At 32.5% G+C, this 25,420-nt stretch overlaps 1 protein-coding gene across 1 annotated transcript; it reads right to left on the reverse strand.

Annotated features, from left to right (window-relative positions):
* Positions 1-4,757: 4,757 nt before the first annotated feature.
* On the reverse strand, positions 4,758-5,848 carry LOC130805535 (uncharacterized). The gene is made up of 2 exons (XM_057670311.1): positions 4,888-5,848; positions 4,758-4,804 (listed from the first exon to the last, which is right to left on the reverse strand). The coding sequence occupies exons 1-2, from the start codon at positions 5,846-5,848 to the stop codon at positions 4,758-4,760; spliced, it is 1,008 nt and encodes a 335-aa protein (XP_057526294.1).
* Positions 5,849-25,420: the final 19,572 nt, after the last annotated feature.

Here is a 25,420-nt window from a genome sequence, read left to right on the forward strand (position 1 = left end):
CACATAATTTTTTGTATTAACAGGTTCAGCCCAATAGCGTTTAGCTAATCCATTTTAAATAAGTGTAGTCCTAGCCATTTCTTCTAAAGTGAGAATTTTCCTTTCAACCACACCATTTTGTTAAAGTGTCTTAGGAGCTGAGCAATTGTGAGTTATACCACATTTTTCACATAAAGAATTAAAGCCTAAATGATCAAATTCTCTTCCATGATCATTTCTAACTAAAACAATTGGAAGATTTAGCAATGTTTGCTTCTCTTCACAATTTTTTGAGATGGCTTCAAAGCTTCTCCATTTTCCTTCAAAAAATCAACCCATGTAAATGTAGAAAAATCATCAAGTGTAACTAGTATATAAGATTTACCGCTTATGCTCCTTACATGCATTAGTCCACATAGATCAATGTGTAGAAGTTCACATGGCCTTGTAGTACTTACCATCTGTTTTTGATTTAAATGAACTTCTTACTTGTTTACCTAGAATACATGCATCACATGAAGGACTATGTTTGTAGTTAAGAGATGGAAGTCCCTTAAAAAAAACCTTTATTAGCTAGTTCATGCATGGTGTGCATGTTGATATGGCCAAGCCTTCTATGCCATAGCTTTAGATCATCTATTTTAGCCTTTAAACACTTAAAATCTTCAGCTACAATTTTGTTAGTATGTAAAGCATAAACATTATCATGTCTAAGAGTTGTAATGAATATATATCCTGTGATAGGATTTTTAACAAAATATTTTCTTTATCAAATGTTACTTGATTCCCTTTATCACATAATTGAAATACACTTAACAAAAAAATTTTCCAGCACTCAACTAAATAAAAATTATCAATAGATTTTGAAGAATCCTTATCATCCTTACAAATGCCTAAGATCTTGCATTTACTTTTGTCGCCTAGAGTAATTGAACCGTTACGTTTTTCTTTTATTTAAGAAAATAATGAAGCTTTACCACTCATATGTCTCAAACATCCACTATCTAAGATCTATTTTTGTTTTACCTACAAAACAAAAATTAACCTTTCTCAACCTTTATTAGTGGATCAAGTTTCAAATTTAGGTGAATATTAAGGATGAACCATGTTAGGTGGTCTTGTTTCCTTGGGAATCCATATTGGCCTACCTGTTCACGTAGCTCAATAGGAAAGGTGTTCTTAATTAATATATCTATCCTTACATTTGTAAGGACATGCAAACTTTAGATGTCCTTCCTTGCAATAATAGGATCAAGAAGGCATATATCGATATTTAGTTGAGCTTTTATTTTAACAAAGGTGCTTCGACTCTTGTAGTTATGCTTAGCATTGTTAAGACCTATACCACGTTAATCTGTTGATGCTTTTTGTTGAGCTAACTTTTTAACAAACTTAAATTCTGAATTATTTAACTTACTCACGATCTGTTGAATTTTATCAGACTCAGATTTCAAAGTCTTGAGTTCAGACTCAAGCGAATAGTTTTATTCTGAAGTTCAATGATCTGTTTCATCAGGCTGATATTCTGTTCTTTCAAAACGATGATAGTCTCTCCAAACTTTGATTATTTAGCCTTAAACGCATCATTTTTTTATAAGGTCTTCACAACCTTCAGCATATGGCATATCATATCTTCTCATATTGTCTTTTCATCTTTTAAGATTCGTTCAGTTTGAGACATATTGAAAGGAGCTTTAACCGATTTATCTTTACAACAAGTGTTAAGAAAATCCAACACCTCTTTAGAGTTGTCTTCTTCCTTGTCCTCTTTATCATCATTGGCCATAAGACACAAATGAGCTTGTTCCTTCTCATTATCTAATTCACTTTACTCTTTGGAGTCACTCAATTTTGCAACCATTACTTGTTTTTTTTTGTCGTTCTTATAGTATTCTTTCTTCTATTTAGGACAATCTTTCAAGAGATGATCTGTAGATTCACATTCAAAACAAGCAGGTTTGTTAGATTTATAATTAGAGTAGGACTTAACTTTATAGTTATTCTTTGATTTGTATTTTCTGAATCTTTTCCTCATCCTCATTATGCATTCTAATCCTACTGTAATTAGAGGAAAGAGATCTTCCTCATCATCATTATCTTCGTTTTCACTTGAGGTTTGTTCATATTTTTCGCCTTAATTCATCATTATGAAGGGTAAGCTCATGAGTAGTGAGTTTTCCGAGAAGATCATCAAGTGGTAACACTCTTGTAACAGACCCTTTTTCTTAATCTTAAATATTCGAACAAATTCAATCAACATTTCCTTTTATTATTTCTAATCTGGTTTCAAATTTTATTCCAATTTTTTTTTTCTTAAGTTCTTGATTTATTTTAATATTTAATTTCTGTTACAATAGAATTTTAGACTTAAATTATAAGTTTTATTTTAATTTAATTATATTTGGTAATTTTAAAATTTTTATTTTTCTCTCTCTCGGTTTAATAATTATATTGTATTTTAAAAATTAAATCTAGCAAAATTCACTATACTAACATAATCTAGAGTTTTCTAATTCTATTTATTAATTAAGAATAAATAAATAAATAAATAAATAAATAAATAAATAGAAAGAGAAAAGGAAAATATCCTAGAATCATTTGAGTTGGCAAATATAAGAGAAAGGTCGCATGCTATTATTTATTTTCATTTTTTTTAATTATTTTCCTTATCTCTTAATTACTTACACATGAAGATAAAATAAAAATATAATTTAAATACTCTATATATTAGCTATAGAAAGGAAAGAAAAGAAAGGAGGAAAAATCAAAATTTTATCTCAAAAAAGGGGCAATTCCTTAATAATCTCTAAAAAACCCTAAAAAAATTCCTAAAAATCCTCAAAAATGTCCTAATAATAGTATTTAGTATTAATTATAGAAATTCAAGGGGAGGAAGCTAATTTTGTGGCTAAAAATTCTACAAATAAGGAAACTGATTAATAGTGAAATTATTAAGGTATAAATTCCTACATATATTTATTTACATAAAATTATGCCCATAAATTTTCTATATGTTTATAATATATAAATTAAAATTTATGAAAATTTTGGTGATTTAATTCATTATAAATTAATTTATATGATTTATTCATTTTAATTTCTTAAAACCGCATAATCTGAAATAATTTTAATTAAAATAGTAAATATTATAAGTTTTAAATTAAAAATTTTCTTTACATATATGTATATATGAGATATAGTTGGTATATTAATTTCGGGAATTATAGTTGAGTATAAATATTATTATTAATTTTCGCTAAAAAAACGCATAGAATAAGGAAATTCATAATTTGGGTTAAAAATATACTCCCTCCGATCCTTTAATTTAGTCCCATTTCCTTTTTTGGCAAAACCTTAAATTAGTCCCATTTCTATTTTTGGCAATCCTTTTTTACTTAAATACCCTTAGTTCACACACGTAATTACGATTTTACCCCCGTTAACCCTACTAACCTAAAATAATTAACACTCTAACCTCACCTTAATCATTCCCTCCCTTTTATAACCTCACCTACTCTGAATCCCTTCCCATCCCTCCCTCTCTCTCCCTCTCTCTCATCTTCATCCTCAACCTGTGTTCGTGTTCTTCACTGATCTTCATCTTCATCCACAAGAATACCTTGGTTTACGGTTTATTATCTTCATCTTCATTTTTTTTCCACCATCTTCGTCTTCTTTGAAACCCTAATGCTTTTAGGGGTTTTGTAAATCTGGGTTTTTTCCCATCTTTTCTGGGTTTTTTCGAACATGGCCTCACCAACTTCTTGTCTTTCTTGTTTGTCTTCGTCCCAAGAAAGTGATCCTACGATTGGATCTCCTAAGCCGTGGTTCGATTTCTACAATCGCATACCTACGACTTCTGATGAAACGGATCCTAACTGGGGAAGAAGTATAACTTATGAAGATGAAGAAATACAGGGAATGTTTGATTTACAACTGGATCTTCAAGATCTATACATTGAGAACTTGTTCCCTTCCTCAGATGAAGAATCGTTGGATGATGTTGATTTGGTTTCTGATTTTGATGTTCGAGGCCCATTTTCTCGTATGGATATATCTTTCCTCTATGACTAATGATGATTTTGTTTATGTGCTGGTGATGGTATGCATGTCTTTCGTGTTCTGTTTTTGTTGCCCTATGATTTTTTTTTGAGGGTAAACAATTGGTTATAGCTACAAAATCCCTAAATCCATTCATTTTGCCACCAATCTAGGGTTTTAAGTTCATAAGCCACCAAACATTATGTTTAGGAGGCTATGTTCTTACCAGATGTAGGAGGCAATTAGTATGGGATTTGGGTTATCTGTGATGAGTTCAAATTGTATCTCTGAGATGAATTTGTTTTTCATTTTGTTTTTGAAGCCATCAATAAATTGTTACATGCTTTTTCCTTCTAAATGTTTACGGCTAAACATCTCCCCTATTTAATTATTACATCATGTTTAGACCTAAACATTTACATGGTTCTGGTGTTCATGCTGGTGTTGCTTCTGTTGTTGCTTCTGTTCTTGCTGGAATATATGTTGTTGCTTCTATTGTTGCTTCTGTTGTTGCTTCTGGTATTGCTTCTGGTATTGCTTCTGGTATTGCTTCTATTGTTGCTTCAATTGTTGCTTCTGTTGTTGCTTCTGGTATTGCTTCTGGTATTGCTTCTGGTATTGCTTCTACTGTTGCTTCAATTGTTGCTTCTGTTGTTGCTTCTGGTATTGCTTCTGTTGTTGCTTGTGATGTTGCTTCTGTGATCCCCAAGTAAAATAAAATGCCCTCCAATGTAGTTTTATCCACCTTTGTTTCCAGATATCTTAGTGCCTGGTAAATTGTTTCCTGCTGTACCCCCAAACAATGTGGGAGTCTCCCTTCCCTTTCTAGTTTTGCTTTGCTCATGTGTGGAATTGCATAATCCATACCACCTAGTTTCTTAATAACTTCAATTTTACATGCTTGCAATGTGATCCATACATTCTTCAGTGCATTTGGTGTCAGATTGTCAAATGATGTAGTTACTGCCTTAACTAATTGTGAGTAGTTGTATGCTGATTTTTGATGCTGTAAAGATTGTATTGACCTAAAGAACCCTAAGTCTAGCACATTCATATCCGGTGAGTTAGGAGGTTGTTGCACTAAGTGGAAGTTAAATCCATCTAGTGTAGCCACCTCTCTAAACACCTCATCATCATCTAAAATGTGTGGTTTAGCATTGTCCTGTTGAATGAAAATTGTTTTGCTTAAATCTGATGGCCATTTAAGTCTAATTGCTGGTAGTATCTTGTGCACAATCATGTCTCTTGTGTGTTCTTTAGTGATTGATTGTATTGGTTTGGTCTCTGGCTCTCCTCTCTTTCTGTTTTTTGAACTCCTTTGTGCTGCCACTTCATGTGTGAAAGGAAAAATGCCTATCTTTCCATCAAAAATCATGTCACCTTCAATAGAAAAGATCGGTCTTGCAACGGCACACATAAACATGATCTTGGGGATAAATCTTTTTGATTGGATTTCTCTATGAGGCTCTATTTCATCTTGAGTTAGATAAAATGTTTGTTGTGTCCTTGTAATGTAAAACAACTTTTCATCAATGTGGACTACATTTTTCATTTCATTAAATGTGAAATTCTTTGTTTGCTCATCTAAAATGCAACTACTAAGACAAAAAATTAACCTGTCGAGTTTATTTTTGTCTGTAAGTAACGGTTTGATTGCGTTGGTGTGCTTTCGAAAGTACCTCTTTTTTTTCCATCTGCATACTGTGTTGTAGCTTACTTCCATGGCCTTTGAAAGTGATCTTAAGGTTGTCTTCTTCGCTTTTTCAATTGATTTGAATTTGTTTTCATCAAAGGCGATTCGAGCTTTACCGTTGGTCAATGACTTCATATTGTTGACATTAATTGGTAAATTGTGTTTTTTTGATCACGAATCTGTCTCCATATCCTTCCGATTGTCCTCCTATGCAAATCGTACTTCTTCGCAATTTCATTGATGAACCCGTGTTGTAGCTTCCCATTACTGTTTGCTGACGTTAAAAGGTCATGCATTATTTGAGTCTTAGTAAAATTATCTACATCTTTTTTTTTTCCCATTGTATATACTGTGTTGAAGTTGGTGGAAATTAAATGAAGTGTTTGATATCTTCACTTAATGCTGTCTTATATACTGGTTTTGCTTAAATCTGTTTATGGGCGCAATTTTTTTCATTTTTGGCGCCATTGACATTTTCATTATTTGGTTTCCCTGTATTGTGTTAGTAATTGTCAACTCATTTGATATCTTCCAGTATCATTGTTATCCCTTTATCAGCTTTTTTTTTGTTCCAGTATCATTTGATCAGCTGTATTTTTCTCATTGATGGCTTACATTCAAAATGAAACATTTTGATTTTTTGTAGTTATTTTATTAATTTTCAACACTAAATGCATACCGTGTTTGTTTTTTTATAAATCTGAAGTCAACGAAAGATTTAATATCCGCATGCGCATGTGGCGAGAGGGTTGCTCGTTTTCAATTGCCGTTCAAAAAACGTTGAAGAAATCAAGGAAGTATTGAAGACTTAGCTTATTTTATGAATTTGACGGTTTTTGTAATTTATTTGATGTAATTTTCTGTAATTTAAATTAACTAGTTTAATGGTTGTTTAATTATAAAAAATTCGGAAATGTATTAATTTCAATTATTAAAGCTCAAACAATGTTAAACCCAATTTTCCCTCCAAAATTCATTCCATATACTTTATTAATCAAAAAGAGGGAATCATTAACAATTAATCCACTTACTTAAAAATACCCAACTACCACCTTTTACATGGACCCCACACAACCCTTAATATCCGTGCCCAACCTATATGGGACTATATTGAAAGATCGGAGGGAGTATAATTCTGGAAAAATAATTAATTTTACTGCTACTGCACATTTATTTTTCATTTAAATAATTTTTGTGAATTTTTGTGATATTAAAGTTTAGAGAAATAAATTAATAATCTAAATGGTTATAATAGGTGAAAAGAAAGAAAAGTGAAAAAAAATAAGATAAAATAACTAAAATTATTTTATTTTGGTGAATAAAAATATACACCAACTCATTAAATAATAAGTTAATTTTTAAAATATTGTTTTTGGATTTTAATCTTAAGAAAATTAATTATTCATGTACTAAATCCAAAACTAAGCTATTAAGAAATAACATAAATAAAATAAAATTTTATTTTCTAAAAATTTGGATAAATGGGCTAGGATCTATAGTAAACCCAATATGTCATTTTCTAGATATTTTTAGTATTTATTTATGATGGAACTATTTATTTTATCATTTATAATAAATAGACATTTAAGAATTGATTATTAAGAAATTAATAAAGCAAATTGAAAATTAAGCTATAAATAAATGTTAAAGACCCATTTAAGTTTTGATTTAGTCTTATAATAAATGATTATTTATATTTAAATTGTTAAAAATTATTTTTTATTATATGTTATTGTAATGTTGCATTTATATGAAAACAGTAACATGATAGTATAAAGGCTTGATTGTAAGGAAATGTCGAACCATGCTTCCGGCATGTAAAAAACGTGGGACGTGTTTTCTGGCACGTAAAATGCAGCGAACACAGTAAGGTTATTTAACCTGACTTGTTGCTCGAGCAACATTGTAATGGAAGAGTGACGACTCCCACTAAGTTAGGGTTTTGGTTTACCTCACCCTAACAGACCCTTAGATATATCAAAAAAAGATCATATGTGTTGCATTCATTAAATAAGTAATCGGACTCCATGCCCCAACGCTCAAGCAGAAGTGTTAGTAAATCACGCCCTGGTACGCAAACAAAAGGACCAGAAGTTATATATATAAAATTAACATAAAAAAAATGAATCTTCTATATTGCATAAATCATTTTGCATATTATTTATTGAAATGCACATATTTGTATACTTGTATTATGCTGGCAAGATTTTATACTCGACTTATTAGCTAATCGATTTCCATCGGCTGTTCCCTTATAGGGGAGCAGATGTTGCAGGTGACTTTACATGAGATTATTAAGAAGCTATTGTATCGTCTATGTGATATTAGGATATAGTTAGTATGTAATTTATATAATGGGTATGTAATAACAATAATTATGTATTAAAGCAAGATATAATACGTAAAATTATATTTTAATGTTTTAACTTTTGTTGTTTGTTTGAAAATACTGTATTTTTTTTTTGCAATAATAATGGCTCGATAGACTTCTGCTTTAGCATTACTTACTATTATATTATATTAAACCTATATTTAGAAAAAAAAACAGTCCATTACAGTTTTCAATTAATGTTTCTACATAACCTTGATATAATATATTTCTTTCAATTTAGAACTTGAAATTTTAGTTGATAATGCAATTATATTTACATTTTTATTACTTAATTTGTATTTTTCTTAACGTTTAGGGTTTTTGATTGCAGAGTAATTGGTTTAACAAATAGGAGATTACAAAAATAAATTGCAATCGATTAAATCAATTGGTTAGGAAGTCTGATTTTTTTAGGGTTTTGGGGAATCAGTGGTTTTGGGAATGAAATTGATGAATTTAAAATAATTGTTGTTCATTTTGGTAAAAAAAGGGTACTATGATTATGTTGAGTTACTGTCTTCTCATATGTTATGTAACTGTGAAAAAACATATTTGAAACTATAATTTTCTTATATTTAGAAAATTGTTGTGTAGATTGTATCTCATTGTGAATTTCATCATCATCCCAAGCACCTTTGTAGGAGAAATATCACAATAGGAAAGTGCATTATTAACGCGTTCGACAAATATCAAGTTTCCGAGTGACTAGAATTCATTGTCACAACCGTATCTTCATTGTTTCTTAAATGATTAGAAGAGTTCAAGGCATCAACAAAGGATTATAAATAGTGTAGATTATCATCTTGTAACACATTTGTAATTTAACATTATTGTAATACTATTACTATGTGTTAGTAATTGTGAAAAAACAAATTCAAAACAACTGAATTACTATTTTAATAAGGTACTGATTGTAATTGGTTATACTATGTTTCTAGTAGTTTGGGTTAAAATGAATCGGATATTAACATGTAAATATAAATTTTGGGTCACACATTTGACGTTTAAATTAAACCGTTTCTAGGACCGATGACGTTTTAGTGATAAAAAAATAAGTAAACAAAAATGGCAATAATAAATCGGCGAAAGTCTTTAAGTTTACAACTTGAGAGCCTATGGGCTTCTTCAAAACCAAATCTAGTTCAAAATAAAAAACGTACTTGCTAATTTCAATAATAACGTTCAAACGATGAAATAACATAGTTCGTATACAATAATCAGCTTATTTACAGGTTCAAACATTGGAGTCCTCACATACTATCCCCTCCTGCAAATCAACCTACTAGTTGTCAGATAACAACATCATAGCAAGTTCCAAAGAACATAAACCAGTACATGTTAGAGACTTCATACAATGCATTTTACAGGTTACATAAAGGCAATGAGTCCATCCTAGCATGCAAAGGCTCTAACAGTTAAGATGCCATATTTGACTTTCCAATATCCAACTCATATCGTTGCCCGTCCAGTTCTGGTCGCCAAAGTAATATAAAATTTTGGATGAATACACATGGGAGAGCTAATCCAAAGGCAACCTCGGGCCTAAGACGTTTCTCGTCCTATTCGGGTCGTCAAAGGTAAAGTATGCCTACCCCCCATATTGACCATAATGATCCAAATCTGCTATGGTAACTATAATAATAATTCTAATTCCAGTATAATAACCCTAAGAGGGTAATTCCAGTATAATAACCCTAAGAGGGTAAACAACACAATCATCCTCAAATTTCCAATTTAAACTCTTTTCAAATTATTTTTTGTGTCAAAGCCTTAAGTTATATAGAACATCATATCATAGAATGAATATAACATTACTTTACATAACCAATTACAAAAGTATGGTCTAAGCGTGTACCTTAGTAGCATTATAAATCAATTTAAGGTACTTTCACAAATAGAATATCGATGTTCGAGGCGCGAACTCCTGAGACAGAATATCGCTGTCCATAATTTTTTTTATTTTTAAATTTATTTAAGTAAATAATTAAATCCCTTTAATCTCCTTTTAATAATTCAATGATTCAATCAACAACACATACAAAACAACATTAACTACCATTATTTAATCTCAATAATGAAATCAACCAAAGAATTTACAAATACAAAACATTAAATATATACATCTACCTATGCACACAAAAAATAATCACCACCAAATTGAATCATAAATCAAAATCATGAACATGATCCTTCTGGCAAATTGAAATTTTGAAAGAGAATCATAAGTTATGATATTAAAAAATAAATAAATGCGCACACATAATTCTTCTAATAAATTAATTTTTGTTCTAGGATTATGAATTCATAAAAAGTTATATAAAATAAGACATAAACACAATCCCTCTTAAAAAATTAAAATTTTGTTGAGGAATATAAATTCATAAGAACTATATAAATTAAAGCAAGAACATCATTCCTTTTAAAAAATTATATTTTGTTAAAGGAATGTAAATTCATAAGAAACTTTATAAATTTAAACATAAACATTATTCTTTCTAAGAAATTATATTTTATTAAAGATTGTAAATTTATAAGAAACTTTATGGATGAAAACATAAACATCATTTCTTCTAAAATATTATATTTTGTTAAAGGAATGTAGATTCATAAGAAACTTTATAATTTAAAACATAAGCATCATTCCTTCTAACAAATTATATAAAGTTAAAGGAATGTAAATTCATAAGAAACAATATAAATTAAAACATGAACATTATTCTTCTAACAAATTATATTTTGTTAAAGAATCATAAATCATGGAAAAAAAACTATATAAAATAAAAATAATGCTCATGAATAAAATTATTTTAATAAACTAAAATTTTGCAAAAGAATAAAGAACTAACAACTTACAAGTTTCAAGGATTAAAGATTGAATTACAATTGAACACCCAAAAGTCAGTCAAAGATTTTTCCTCACTATTTTTTCTCTCTTTTGCACTTCTTAGCCTAAAAAAAAGAGAAAAAGTTAGAAATTTTTCTGATATTTTTGAAGTAATTCTAATGCTTCTTTGACCCCTTCAAAGCCTAAATTAAAGAGCTTAATACCTCCCTTAATTATCTAGCATAAATATTCCTTAATTGGTAATTAGGGAGGGGTTTCATAAACCCCTCCAAATCCTCCTCATGTGGTTTATTATTTTTTTAAAATTTAATTACTTTATTATTTGGTTTAATTGTTAGATGCAAAAATTGTGTAACGATAAACTTGTAACGCGACGAAACGCGCGCATAGCAAAAGTATACTCAAATAGGTGCGAGTACTTCTCACGAATGGAGGTTTCGGTTTCCCATGTAGTCGCCTCACGCTTATGATTTTCCTATAATACTTTAACCATTGTAATATCATTTCTCCGAGTAGTACGGACTTTCGTATCTAAAATTCGAACAGGGTGTTCAGCATAGGATAAGGTTGCACCAAGTTCCAAAGGTTTGGGGTCTAAAACATGAGACGTAGGTGCAAAATATCTTTTTAGCTGTGACACGTGGAAAACATCATGAACTGATAAGCCATCTTACCTACCCGTTCCAATATTTCATAAGGACCAATAAAGATAGGGCTTAACTTTCCGCGAGCACCAAAACAAACCACCCCACACATCGGCGAAACTCGTAGCAATACTCAATCCCCCACTTCAAACTCTTCTGGACGACGCTTCAAATCAGCAAAAGAATTTTGACGGTCCTGCGCTGCGTTCATTCTACCCCTTATCAATTTCACTTGCTCAGTCATTTGGAGTAACAAATCGGGTCCCAAAGTTGCAGCTTCTGTGAATCATCCCATTACATCGGAGTTCGGCAACGACGCTCATACAAAGCCTCAAACGGAGCCATCTGAGTTGTCGCTTGGTTACTATTGTTGTAAGAAAACTTGACGAGATCTGAATGATCATCCCACGACCCTTGCTAATCCGTGGCAATAGCACACAACAAGTCCTCTAAAATTTTGTTTGTTCTCTCTGTATGTCCATCGGTCTGCGAGTGAAAAGAGCTACTATACAACAACGTAGATCCCATAGCCTTCTGTAACGTCTTCCAAAAGTGCCACAGATAACGGGTATCTTTATGAAACACAATTGTACGGGGTACACAGTGAAATCGTACAACATACTTAATGTAAGCGCGAGCCAACGGTTCCATCTCCTAATGACAATTCATGGGAATGAAACATGTGGATTTCTTCAAACGATCCACTATAACCCACAAAGCATCATTACCCAACTCCGTTTGAGGCAAGTCCACAATAAAACTCATCGATATATCATCCTACTTCCACACTGGTATCTCTAAGGGTTGTAGCAAATTGCCTGGTCATTTGTGCTTGCTTTTGACCTTTTGACAGGTCAAACAACACAAAACATACTCCCCGATATTCTTCTTCATCCCCGATCACTAGATTATCAGCTTAAGATCTTGATAAATCTTATCACCCCCCCGGTGAACAAAAAACTTCAAACCGTGAGCTTCATCTAAAATACGCTCCTTCAAAGTCGGTTCTCCCATCGACCAACACTATCGATCCTTGCATAAATAAAGAATCCCTTTGCTTTTCCCTCGCGAGCTTCCTCCTTTAACTTCACCAGTTTAAGGTCTTTATTATGCGAACTCTGAATTTCCTTAAAAAATGAGGGTTGTATAGCTAAATCACCTAGGAAATGTTGTAACTCACCTTTCCGAATGACCTCCAAATTCAACCTTGCAAAATCTCTATTCAATTCCTCAATCCCATCTAGAGCAGCCAATGTATGACTAGATTTCTTGCTCGAAGCATCAGCAACCAAGTACGCTCGCCCCTCATGATACACAAACTCTATATCGTAATCGGTCATCAACTCTAACCACCGACGATGCCGCATGTTCAAGTCACTCTGGTTATTAAGATACTTCAGACTCTGATGATCGGTGTAGATTCTACACTTGACTCCATACAGAAAATGTTGCCATATCTTGAGAGCGAAAATAATACTACCTAACTTCAAGTTGTGAATAGGATAGTTAACCTCGTGTGTCTTCAACTGTCATGAAACGTAAGCGATCAGCTTGTGATCTTGCATAAGCACACATCCTAAGCCTTTCTTCAACGCGTCACTGTAAACTGTATAATCTACTTTAGGGTCAGGTAGAGTAAGAACAGGGGCCGTAGTTAACCTTTCCTTCAAAGTCATGAAGGCCTGTTCACACTCGTCAAACCACTCGAACTTCTTCTCTTTCTTCATCAGCAAAGTCATAGGCCGAGCAATGTGTGAGAAATCTTCAACAAATTGAAAGTAGTATCCAACCAAGCCTAAGAAACTTTGCACTTCTGCGATATTCTTTGGCGATGAATAGTTCTGCACCACCTCTATCTTTGCAGATCCACCGAAACATCTTCTTTAGAGAGGAAATAACCCAAAAACGACACCTTTTCCAACCAAAACTCACACTTCGACAACTTGTGTTCTCGCAGAGTTTGTAAAAGTAAACGTAGATGTTTCTCATGATCAACCTAGTCCTTGGAATAAACCAGTACGTCATCAATAAAGACTACCGCGAACTTTTCTAAGTAAGCACTTAACACTTGGTTCATCAAACACATAAAAGCGGCCGGGGCATTTGTTAACCCAAAAGACATCACAGTGAACTCAAAGTGTCCATAACGTTTCTTAAAAGTCGTTTTATGTATGTCTCCTTCAGCGATTCTCAATTGATGATAACTTGACCTCAAATCAATTTTTGAAAAGATCTCAACTCCCCTCAGTTGGTCAACAAAATTGTCTAACGAGTACTAGTTCTTAAAGGTCACTTTGTTTAACTCCCTATAGTCGATACATAACCTCAAATTGTCGTCCTTCTTTCTCACGAACGACACCGGAGCGCCCCAGGTGAAATACTTGGTTAGATGTAACCCTTATCTAACTATTCTTTAAGGTGAGTCTTCAATTCATCCATCTCTTTTGGGGTCATACAATATGGGGCCTTTGAAATTGGTCCCGTTCCAGGGAACAAGTCTATCTTGAAATCAATTTCCCAATGAGGTGGCATGCCGGGAATTTTATCGGGAAAAACATCCACGAACTCATTCACAATAGCAATATCGCTAAGGTTCACCTTCTTTTTCCCTTCCTAACTGATGTCACACTAGTACAAGGGATGTCCTTGTCTGACAAGTCTTTGTAACTCCAAGGTCGATACTAAGTTCGATTTAGGCCCCTTGGAATACTTCCTATACGTAATGTTTTCCCAAGAGGTCCCACCAACAACACTCTCTGCTCCCTACATTCTATTGTAGCTTTGTATTTTTCTAACCAATCCATTCCCAAAATTACTTCCAAACCCTCCATATGTAACACATACATATTACTAGGAAAGACAACTCTCCCTATCTTCAAAGGTACATCTTTATACAACCTGTCACAACTATATAATTTTTCTAATGGAACAGCCACGATATATACCTTTCAAATATTTCTAAATCTAGTTCTTCTAGTTTACTCTTTGTAAGAAATGAACAAGTTGCACCTAAATCAAATTAACAGCTATAGAATGGATGATGAACGTACTAGTAACCACATCCATCGCCTAATCAGGTTCCCATGAACTGACCGTGGATACTCGTTTACCAGTTGGTTGTGCATTCATTCCTCCCCCTTGGTTTTCCCACACATTGCATTCCTAAACCTTCAACCCGATTTCCTTTCGTTCGGCCTTGTCCCCTATTAAACTACTTTTGGAACCTCTAACCAATATTACCATGATTACCTCTCTCGGATTCAAAGTTGTTCTGATTTTGTTGTCGATATTGTCCTCCCGACTGTTGATTTCCATTTTCCATCTTTATGTAGCACTCATACTCTCTATGCACTCCTTTTGTGGCAGAAATTTCACTCAACCATATTTCCTTCACAATATTTCCCGGGCTGCTTTTTCTTACACCTTATTCTTAAATACTTTCTTTCTTTGCCATCCCGATTGAGCAATGGCTTAACAGACCTCACTTGTCCCCTAAACTCGAATCATTCCCTTGAAAACCTCTAAAAGTCTTCAGCTTCTTCTGGTAGAAGCCTAACGGTGCTCTTGAGGCCTGGCTAACCATTACCTTCTACTTCTCCGTAACATTGACCTTCTCCTATTCTTTCTCCTTCAGCAAGATATTCCCTATCTGAGCTGCACGCTTATACATCTGCTCTAATGTGCTATAGCGATCACTTTTGATATATTTTTGAACATCGAAAGATAATCCCAATTCAAAGTGTTGCATTTTTCTTCTCTTCAGTGGCTACCTCATCTGGACACTATTTGATGTACTCCATAAACTTATGGTCGTATTCATCAACCATCAAACCACACATGTCGAATCGAGCGAACTCGTTCGACTTGTTTTTTCTCACATGCAGCGGGTAAAACTTATCCCGCATAGCACTCTTAAACAAAGCCCAATCAAAAACCCCCTCAGCTTGCTTTAATAGCCCCGCCTTACTATTTGCCCATCAATAGTCGGCTTCCCCAGTCAAATAGAAAATAGCTTGATTGACATTCAGTTCCTCCGAACACTCTACCACATCAAAGTGTTTGTCAAACTCCCTCAAACAGTGCTCGAGCTCCAACGGTTCTCCCTTACCATCAAAGGTTGATGGTTTGTTCTGACTAATTTTCTTGCTCATCTCAGAGGCTTGTTCAGACGTAGATCTCGTTCGTGGTGCGCTAACTTCAGTGAACGCCTTAACCAAATTCCTTAGTGTATGGTTAGTATCATTCCTAATTAACCTTTTCTTGGAAATTGGAGGCATTATCTACAAATGAAAAATTAAGGGTACTATAACTACATTTCCTAAGATTCGAGCTGAGGTAAAGGGCTTTCATTGTTTTTTTTACACCTTTTTAAACATTGGAACACAACGAAAAAACAATTAATTAACAACTCAAGTTCCAATTATGACCACATAACTTATTTCATGCATAAGGCTCACAACATATGAGATGAACGAAAAACCGTAATACTTTTATAAAAGTTTCACTTGTTCACTTCATATAAAAGACTTACACCAAATAAAAAAAATAAAATCAAAAATTATTTTACCCCAAGGCTTACTTTATTTCATAAAAAGAAAAACAATTGAAAGATAACAAAATAATAAATAAAGAAAAATCTAGTGCTTGGCGTCTCTAGTGTCCGAACGCTCATCATAGTTTTCTGGGTTGAAGTCCTCATCGTCCTCATCTCCTCCAGAATCACTGCATGAATCCGAAGTTGTTTCCTCCATTTCACTATCTTCACCCCCAGACTGTTGGTTGTTCACTGGTGCTTCCTTTGGTTCCTCCTAGAGGTCTTCCTTGGGGACTTTCTCGTCGGACCACCTCCTAGCAAACTCATCCCCATAGCCATACGTATCGTGGTCAATCACCCAATCTTCCTCTTCTTCCTCACCACTTTAAATCTCAGTAACTATAGGTGGTTCCTGCCTAGCCTCCCATATTTCAATGTCACTTTCCACTAGGTTAATGGGTTTCTTTAATGGAAATTCAGGTATATTCTCCTCCTCTACTAGTTCGGAGCTAACTCAGGTTCCTCTGGTTTATTGGGATCCTCGTCTTTCATGGGCTCTTCCTCTTCGAGGATTCTTCCCTTTCGAGGGTTCCTACTCTTCCAAGGGTTCCTCATCCTTTAAGGGTTCTTCCTCTTCCAAGGGTTACTCATCCTCTAAGGGTTCTTCCTCTACTGAGTCAGGTTGGGGTTCATCCAGATGATTTACCCCACTAGGCTCCCCGCATGGTGTTTCAACTCTTCCCCTAGTTGTGGATAAATGATAAAGATTATTTAGGTCTAGTTATAAATCATAGCACACATGTCTGCTTTCGTTTTAATCATGTACCTACACTCTTTATAATCTCTAATACTTTCATTATCCCATATCCTCTATATATCAGAGTTACAGACTTCCCTCCAAGTGGTCTCTAAGTCAAATGTCGGTATCCCCTAGTCTCTTCGGGGGTGTGTGGGTCCAAAGAACATAAACCAGTACACGTCAGAGACTTCATACAATGGATTATACAGGTCACATACAAGCAATGAGTCCATCCTAGCATTCAAATGCTCTAATAGTTAAGATGTCAAATTTGACTTTCTAATTCCCAACTCATGTCGTTACCCGTCTAGTGCGAGTCGCTAGAGTATTATAAAAGTTTGGATGAATACACATGGGAGAGCTAATCCCAAGGCAACCTTTCGTCTAAAACGTTGCTTGTCCTATTTAGGTTGTCAAAGGTAAAGTATGCATACCCCCATGGTAACCATAATGATCCAAAACTGTCATAGGGAGGATAATAATAATAATAATTCCAATTCCACACTAGTGGAAAAAACCTCATTTGCTGCGGTTTTTTTGCCATTATTTGCTGCGGTTTTGGCCCCCAGCAATTGTGATAGCAGCAAATAGCCTATTTTAAATGCTGCGGTTATTAACCGCAGCAAAAAAATGCATTAATTGCTGCGGTCATGGGCAAAACCGCAGCAAAAAGTGTGTGTTAATTGCTGCGGTCATTGGGAGGAACCGCAGCAAATAAATTGGCCCATTAATTGCTGCGGTCGTGGCAAAACCGCAGCAAATAGCATATTTTTTTTTTTATTTTCCTTTTTATCCTTTTAATAATGCAATAATAATACAATCACAGATAATCAACATTAATCTCTTTGTAATAATAAACTCTCGCTCGTATATATAATATAATATTATGTACGTACATATATATATATATATATATACATTAAAGTATAAAAAATAATCTATACTATAATTACAATTTATCAAGGACAAATACTAGCAAGATACACGGCAATCTTGTCTTTTAATTCGCGCATCTCTTCACTTCTCAAAGGGCGTGTTTCCCTCGGAATGTCGTTTAAAACCTATATATAATATTAAAATAAAAGATTAATATAGAAACATTAGATTTTACCAATAATATATTTAATTAAGAAAGTAACAAATACTTACGGCATCTATATTTTCGACTCCAACCTCCTTCACGGCATTAATAATACCGTCCATGAACTTCAGCGCGTAGTAGCCGCAATCAACGGACCCAGAAGGTTGTTGAAAGCACTAAGAGAAAATAGATGTTAGTGTCAAAAACGGTTAAAAACGCATAAAATCGCAACTTAACACGTAAATTCTAGAATATGACAATGATTTTCAATTCTAACAACTTGTACACAATAATATATACCAAATAGTGTTGTGTGCCGAGTTTCGTGCAAAACAAACAAAGTTTGAGCTACTTTACGCGCGAAATTGAAAAAAACGCTTAAAAACCCTTAAAAATCGCAACTTAACTTCTAATTTCTAGCATATGACTATTATTATCAATTCTAACCATTTCAACACAATAATATATGCCAAATAGTATTGTGTGCCAAGTTTCGTGCATAACAAACCAAGTTTGAGTACTTTACGCGCAAAATTGACAAAAACGCTTAAAAACGCATAAAATCGCAACTTAACTTCTAATTTCTAGCATATGACTATTATTATCAATTCTAACCATTTCAACACAATAATATATGCCAAATAGTATTGTGTGCCAAGTTTCGTGCATAACAAACCAAGTTTGAGTACTTTACGCGCGAAATTGACAAAAACGCTTAAAAACGCATAAAATCGCAACTTAACTTCTAATTTCTAGCATATGACTATTATTATCAATTCTAACCATTTCAACACAATAATATATGCCAAATAGTATTGTGTGCCAAGTTTCGTGCATAACAAACCAAGTTTGAGTACTTTACGTGCGAAATTGACAAAAACGCTTAAAAACGCATAAAATCGCAACTTAACTTCTAATTTCTAGCATATGACTATTATTATTATCAATTCTAAGCATTTCAACACAATAATATATGCCAAATAGTATTGTCTGCCAAGTTTCGTGCATAACAAACCATGTTTGACCTACTTTACGCGCGAAATTGACAAAAACGCTTAAAAACGCATAAAATCGCAACTTAACTTCTAATTTCTAGCATATGACTATTATTATCAATTCTAACCATTTCAACACAATAATATATGCCAAATAGTATTGTGTGCCAAGTTTCGTGCATAACAAACCAAGTTTGACCTACTTTACGCACGAAATTGACAAAAACGCTTAAAAACGCATAAAATCGCAACTTAACTTCTAATTTCTAGCATATGACTATTATTATCAATTCTAACCATTTCAACACAATAATATATGCCAAATAGTATTGTCTGCCAAGTTTCATGCATAACAAACCATGTTTGACCTACTTTATGCGCGAAATTGACAAAAACGCTTAAAAACGCATAAAATCGCAACTTAACTTCTAATTTCTAGCATATGACTATTATTATCAATTCTAACCATTTCAACACAATAATATATGCCAAATAATATTGTCTGCCAAGTTTCGTGCATAACAAACCATGTTTGACCTACTTTACGCGCGAAATTGACAAAAACGCTTAAAAACGCATAAAATCGCAACTTAACTTCTAATTTCTAGCATATGACTATTATTATCAATTCTAACCATTTCAACACAATAATATATGCCAAATAGTATTGTCTGCCAAGTTTCGTGCATAACAAACCATGTTTGACCTACTTTACGCGCGAAATTGACAAAAACGCTTAAAAACGCATAAAATCGCAACATAACTTCTAATTTCTAGCATATGACTATTATTATCAATTCTAAGCATTTCAACACAATAATATATGCCAAATAGTGTTGTGTGCCAAGTTTCGTGCATAACAAACCATGTTTGACCTACTTTACGCGCGAAATTGACAAATAAAAACGCGAAATTGACAGCATCAAACTAGTGACCAGACCACCTTGCACGACACGTGGAGACCAAACCTATGCATCCAGGACCTAGGCTAAAGTGGAAATGGAATCTTGGTACTTGGATCTAGCTATCAAGGTCCTAAAACCATTCTAACAATCCCCGTGGACTCCTAGAAGCTGAGCCGAAGGAGGGCTGGTCGACAGTTTGCTAGATCAGAATTTTGTTTAAGTGTTTGTGGTTGTTTCGTGTTCTTTTCATGATCATTTGACCAAACCTATACAAAACCCATAAAATCGAATTTGTGTACCTTTCTTGCTATCCATTTTGGAAATGTGGCACTGGATGTAGATCCCATTTGTCCACGCACTCTTTTCATTGCGCTGAAACGCATGGGAAAAGTAATACCATTTATATATATATATATATATATATATATATATATATATATATATATATATATATATATATATATATATATATATATATATATATAACACTTAATTAAATCAAATTGGTAAAATAATTAATATTACTACGCATTCAACAATGCTTTGAATCTTGTGTTGCGAGGTAGGCTGTTAGGTTTTTGTAATGAGTCGAAGACGTGCACGGTGTTCGTTAAAGGACATATGATCAGAAGTATCCAATGCAAACTACAAGCACAAATTTAAAATCAACAAATTAGAGATTAGGTGACTTTAAAAATCAAAAGATAAGTTCAATTTCAAAAATAAAACTTACTCTTCCCAATATGGAGCCAGAATGAATGTGTGTTTACATGCAAGGGAATTAGTCAAAGCAGTTTCAATGTATGCTCTGACGGCATCTGGATCATTTCTACATTTACTACCCGAAATCGTCTCCGGACAAAACCATCCAATTTTTATTGGAGGTTCGCAAGAATTTACCTCCTCGTAAACCGCACTAAACTCACAAATAAGAGAATTTTGTTAGTAATTCGGTCATTAAAACAATTAAACAATAATGCCTAACTTGTAAGATAATGAACATCACCTCATGTAGACATGGAAAAGAGCTACGTTCAGCATCTCTCCTCTCAAAAATTGCCCGATGTCACTAGGACAAATAATTACAAACGGGTCTTCTGAAAAGCAGTATTGCTACTTCAGCAGGGGCAACATGATTGGGTCCTCCTCACTTATGCGAGATGCACAATAATGCAGCCATTTGCAATCTTGAGAGAGATCTTTTAGCTCCTCATCAGTCAAAATTGGAGTGCTTGGCATCGACTTTGACCCAGTCGACACCTTTGCTGAGGAACCGACCTCTCTACAAGAAATCGTTTGTCATCCTAATTAGTGTGATTAATTGATTCAAAACAAAATTAATACACAACTTTTAAACATATATACTTATTTATAATAAACATATTTACTAAATATGCTAATAATTAATTAACAAACCACAAACCACAATATAAATAATAAACAACAAACCACATTCCTAAAAACATATTGACTCTAACTTTTCCAAGTGAAAATCAAGATGGTGAGAAGCTCACTAACTTAACCTTAAACAAATCACAATACATTTCATAGTCTACTTATCATTAACAAAGTTCAAGTTGCACTAATATATCGTTCATTCCCTCGACCCTTTTAATTCTACGATGATCACAAGTGGGTAGTTCTCTAACACAACTATAACCAATTCACAATACATGCCATAGTCTATCTAGTAAGTAGTATCTATCATCTAAACGTAATTCACAATACATGCCATATATATATATATATATATATATATATATATATATATATATATATATATATATGTATATATATATATATATATGTATATATATATATATATATGTATATATATATATATATATATATATATATGTATATATATATATATGTATATATATATATATATGTATATATTTATATATATGTATATATATATATATATATATATATATATATATATATATATATATATATATATATATGTATATATATATATTTTTTTCATCGAGATTGGATAAATGATATTTTATATGCAATTCTATCTCTAAAATAAGATGACCATATCATACAGATCATTTAGCCCATATCATACATATCATACAGACCATACCTATCTCTAAACGATATTTTCATTCTTTGTTTTGATCATGATCTACATTAGAACAAAGCAACAAGAACAGAAGGGTTTTGACATTAAATGCGACCAGCAACAAGAACAAAGCAATGCTAATGCAAGACAATGAATCCAGTCATCAAACCTGAGTAAAGGGAGTAATACTAATGAAAATAGGTTTATAAAAGTTTAATCCCAACAGTACGAGATTAGGTATTCGATGAGAAACATGAGAACTTAAATTCCATCCTCTCGTACCCAAAGTTCAAAGTTGGATGAAACTCCAAATCAAGACCAAAGGAATCAGCACAAACTGAAACCTATCCACTAAAGCCAAGCATTTCAAGTAGTGCAAAAATCACACAGCTACATATTCTTATCTTTTTTTTCACGAATCATCAGAAACATCGTCAAACAGTCCCCCACCAGTTCTCATCTTGGAAGTAGAACAACCCTCACAAGTAAATTACAATATTTAATCGGTCGAAATATCATTAACAACAAATAATCAAGGGCATATGTGAATAAACGCTAAAAAACCAACACCAACCTTTTCATTTCTCATGCCCATTTATATTTTTTTCAACAAGAACAGTAAGCAATTACAATGAGATATTTCAATGCTTATTGAAATTAAAAAGAGAAATAATACCTTAATTTGTGAGTTTTGAAGATGAACAAGCAAATGCCTTTGGTTTCAAACAACGGTTTTGAAGAATGCGCACACAGTAGAACAAGAAGCAAACGTTTGCTCTGGGTTTGTGAATGAAAATGAAGATGAACAAAGCAGCAGAAGTAGTTTGATTGCGAGAACAAAGCAGCAGTACAGTAGCTAATGTATGGGTTTTGAGAGAACAAAGAATGGGTATTCGTTCGTTTGAAAGAACAAAGCAGCAGCAGTAGTTTAATCGTTTTTGAGAGTACGTAAAAGGGTTTTGTGAGGGTTTTTGTGAATATGGCGGGTTTTCTTAAAAAACCAAAGATTATTTGCTGCGGTTAAAAAGAAACCGGAGCAATTTTGTTAATTTTGAAGGCTATTTGCTGCGGTTCATGAATAACCGGAGCAATTAACAAAATTCCAAAGGGCTATTTGCTGCGGTTCGGCCTTAACCGCAGCAATTAATGAGTTTTGAAGGCTATTTGCTGCGGTTTTGTGGTTAACCGCAGCACTTATAGTTTTTTTTTTTTTTCTTATTAATTTTCCTCTTTATTGCTGCGAATATAAAAAAACCGCAGCAAATGATGAGCAGCAAATACGTTTTTTTCCACTAGTGCCAGTATAATAATCCTAAGTGGGTAACCAACACAACCATCCTGAAATTTCCAATTTTAAACTCTTTTCAAATTACTTTTGATGTCTAAGCCTTAAGCGATATACAAGTACAACATCATATCATAAAATGAATACAACATTACTTTACATAACCCATTACAATAGTATGGTCTAAGTGTGTACCTTGGCAGCACGATAAATCAATTCAAGACACTTTCACAAATGGAATGTCAAGCTCTTACGATCTGAGGTCCTAAACATAAATACACATACAAAAAGCACGTATTTAGAATATGTTTACACATTCAATCCACTTTATACCATCAAGGCATCACTAAACTTCATAATTTTAAATAATTAAATCATAATCTCAACCACTTCCTAATTCCAAAACACAACAAGTAACTTTATCGGTCATTTTGGACAGTTTTGAAAATGCAAAATGAAAATCCGACTTCGTTCGGAAAGCATCAATTACGTTGGGTACCAAATTTCATAATTTTTAACGCCCATTTACTATTTTTAATTAATTTTAGCATTTAAATGACTTTTAATGCAATCGGTGAGCGAAACGACAAACAAAATGCACTCGAATATCGAGGTTCGAGGCGCGAACTCTTGTTGTCTAGAATTTTTTATTATTATTTTTATAGTTATTTTATTTAAATAATTAAATTCCTTAATCTTTTTAATTATTCAATGATTCAATCAACAACACATACAAAACAACATTCACTACCACTATTTTATCTCAATAATGAAATCAACCAAAGTTTTAACAAATACATAACATTAAATATATACAGCTACCTATACTCAAAAAAAAATCACCAAATAATTGAATCATAAATCAAAACCTAAATAATCATCAAATTAGAATGTTCCCATCATTCATCAAATAAATATATATTTTTTTTCAAAAAAAAAAGTAAAATCATGAAAAAAATCCTTGTAGCAAATTGAAATTTCGCTAGAGATTCATAAGTTATGATATCTAAAAATAAATCAATGCACACACATAATTCTTCTAACAAATTAAATTTTGTTCAAGAATTATGAACTCATAAGAAAATTATATAAAATCATAAATCTTATTAAAAGAAATGTAAAAATCCACATGTCATCTCCTTAAGAGATATGCCAAATGTCTGATGCTCATAATAGGAGGCATTAGATTACATGGATTCAATTTAAAAATAGCAAGTCAGTATTTAAATAATATCCTACTTACAAGTTACAAGCAAGTCTTTATTAAGTGAAAAACAATAACTTTATTATAATCACACATCTAATTGATATCAAAAATAGTAATTCATGTAAATTTACATACTCTTAAAACTAATAGACAAGATTTTCTATATATTATCAAATGAAAAGAATAACTTCATTGGCCCCTATATAATAGGGTTGAAATATTTATTACATTTAAACTATTCATTATAAAGAAAAAATAGTTCTTCATTGGCCCTTATATATTATAATGCAAATAATATAGTTTATCAAAATACTTTATAGTTGCATGAAGATGTATATACAAAGACATTTTATAAATATGAACTCTAAATTCTGCAGTAACCCAAAACAAAAACAATTATTAGAATCAATATTGTACAGTACTAATATTATTTTAAGAAAAAATCAAAGATTTTATTAATTTTGTTGTATTAAAGTATCTTAAATTATATTCTTATTCTAATATATCACACAATGTCAAATAGAATAATATTATAGTCTATACTTCAAGATGGTCAAGTATACTATACTTAATTTCTGTTTTTAATGAATAAAAACAAAATCATACATAGATTTAAAAAATAAATTAGAGTTAAAATCTTATTTACACTATCAAAAGTCAAACAAAACAAACAAATGGGCTAAAAGATTATAAATACCATCAACAATATCAAACCTTGTATAACACAAATACATTATTAATAAACAACAAACCAAACGAGAACCATTATTTCACACGCCTAAACATCATGGTTTAACTATTTTATAAGTTCAAACTTTAAACCATTATTTGACAAATATACTACAAATAACATCTGTAACAACACTTTAAAAATGTTGCATTAAGACTATTAAATGTTGCAATAAAGCTAATGCAATATTTTTCGAAGTGCAGCCTTAAGTTGAATTGCATTAGCTAATTGCAACGC

Source organism: Amaranthus tricolor, chromosome 2 (assembly GCF_026212465.1).
Source record: "Amaranthus tricolor cultivar Red isolate AtriRed21 chromosome 2, ASM2621246v1, whole genome shotgun sequence".
Classification (NCBI taxonomy): domain Eukaryota; kingdom Viridiplantae; phylum Streptophyta; class Magnoliopsida; order Caryophyllales; family Amaranthaceae; genus Amaranthus; species Amaranthus tricolor.

What these genes read in the sequence shown, in the direction of transcription:
- LOC130805535 (XM_057670311.1), bottom strand. Translation starts at nt 5,848, where the DNA reads ATGAAGTCATTGACCAACGGTAAAGCTCGAATCGCCTTTGATGAAAAC. An exon ending in AGTTATTAAGAAACTAGGTG is followed by an intron (nt 4,805 to 4,887) that starts GTATGGATTATG and finishes GGGGTACAGCAG; the next exon opens with GAAACAATTTACCAGGCACT.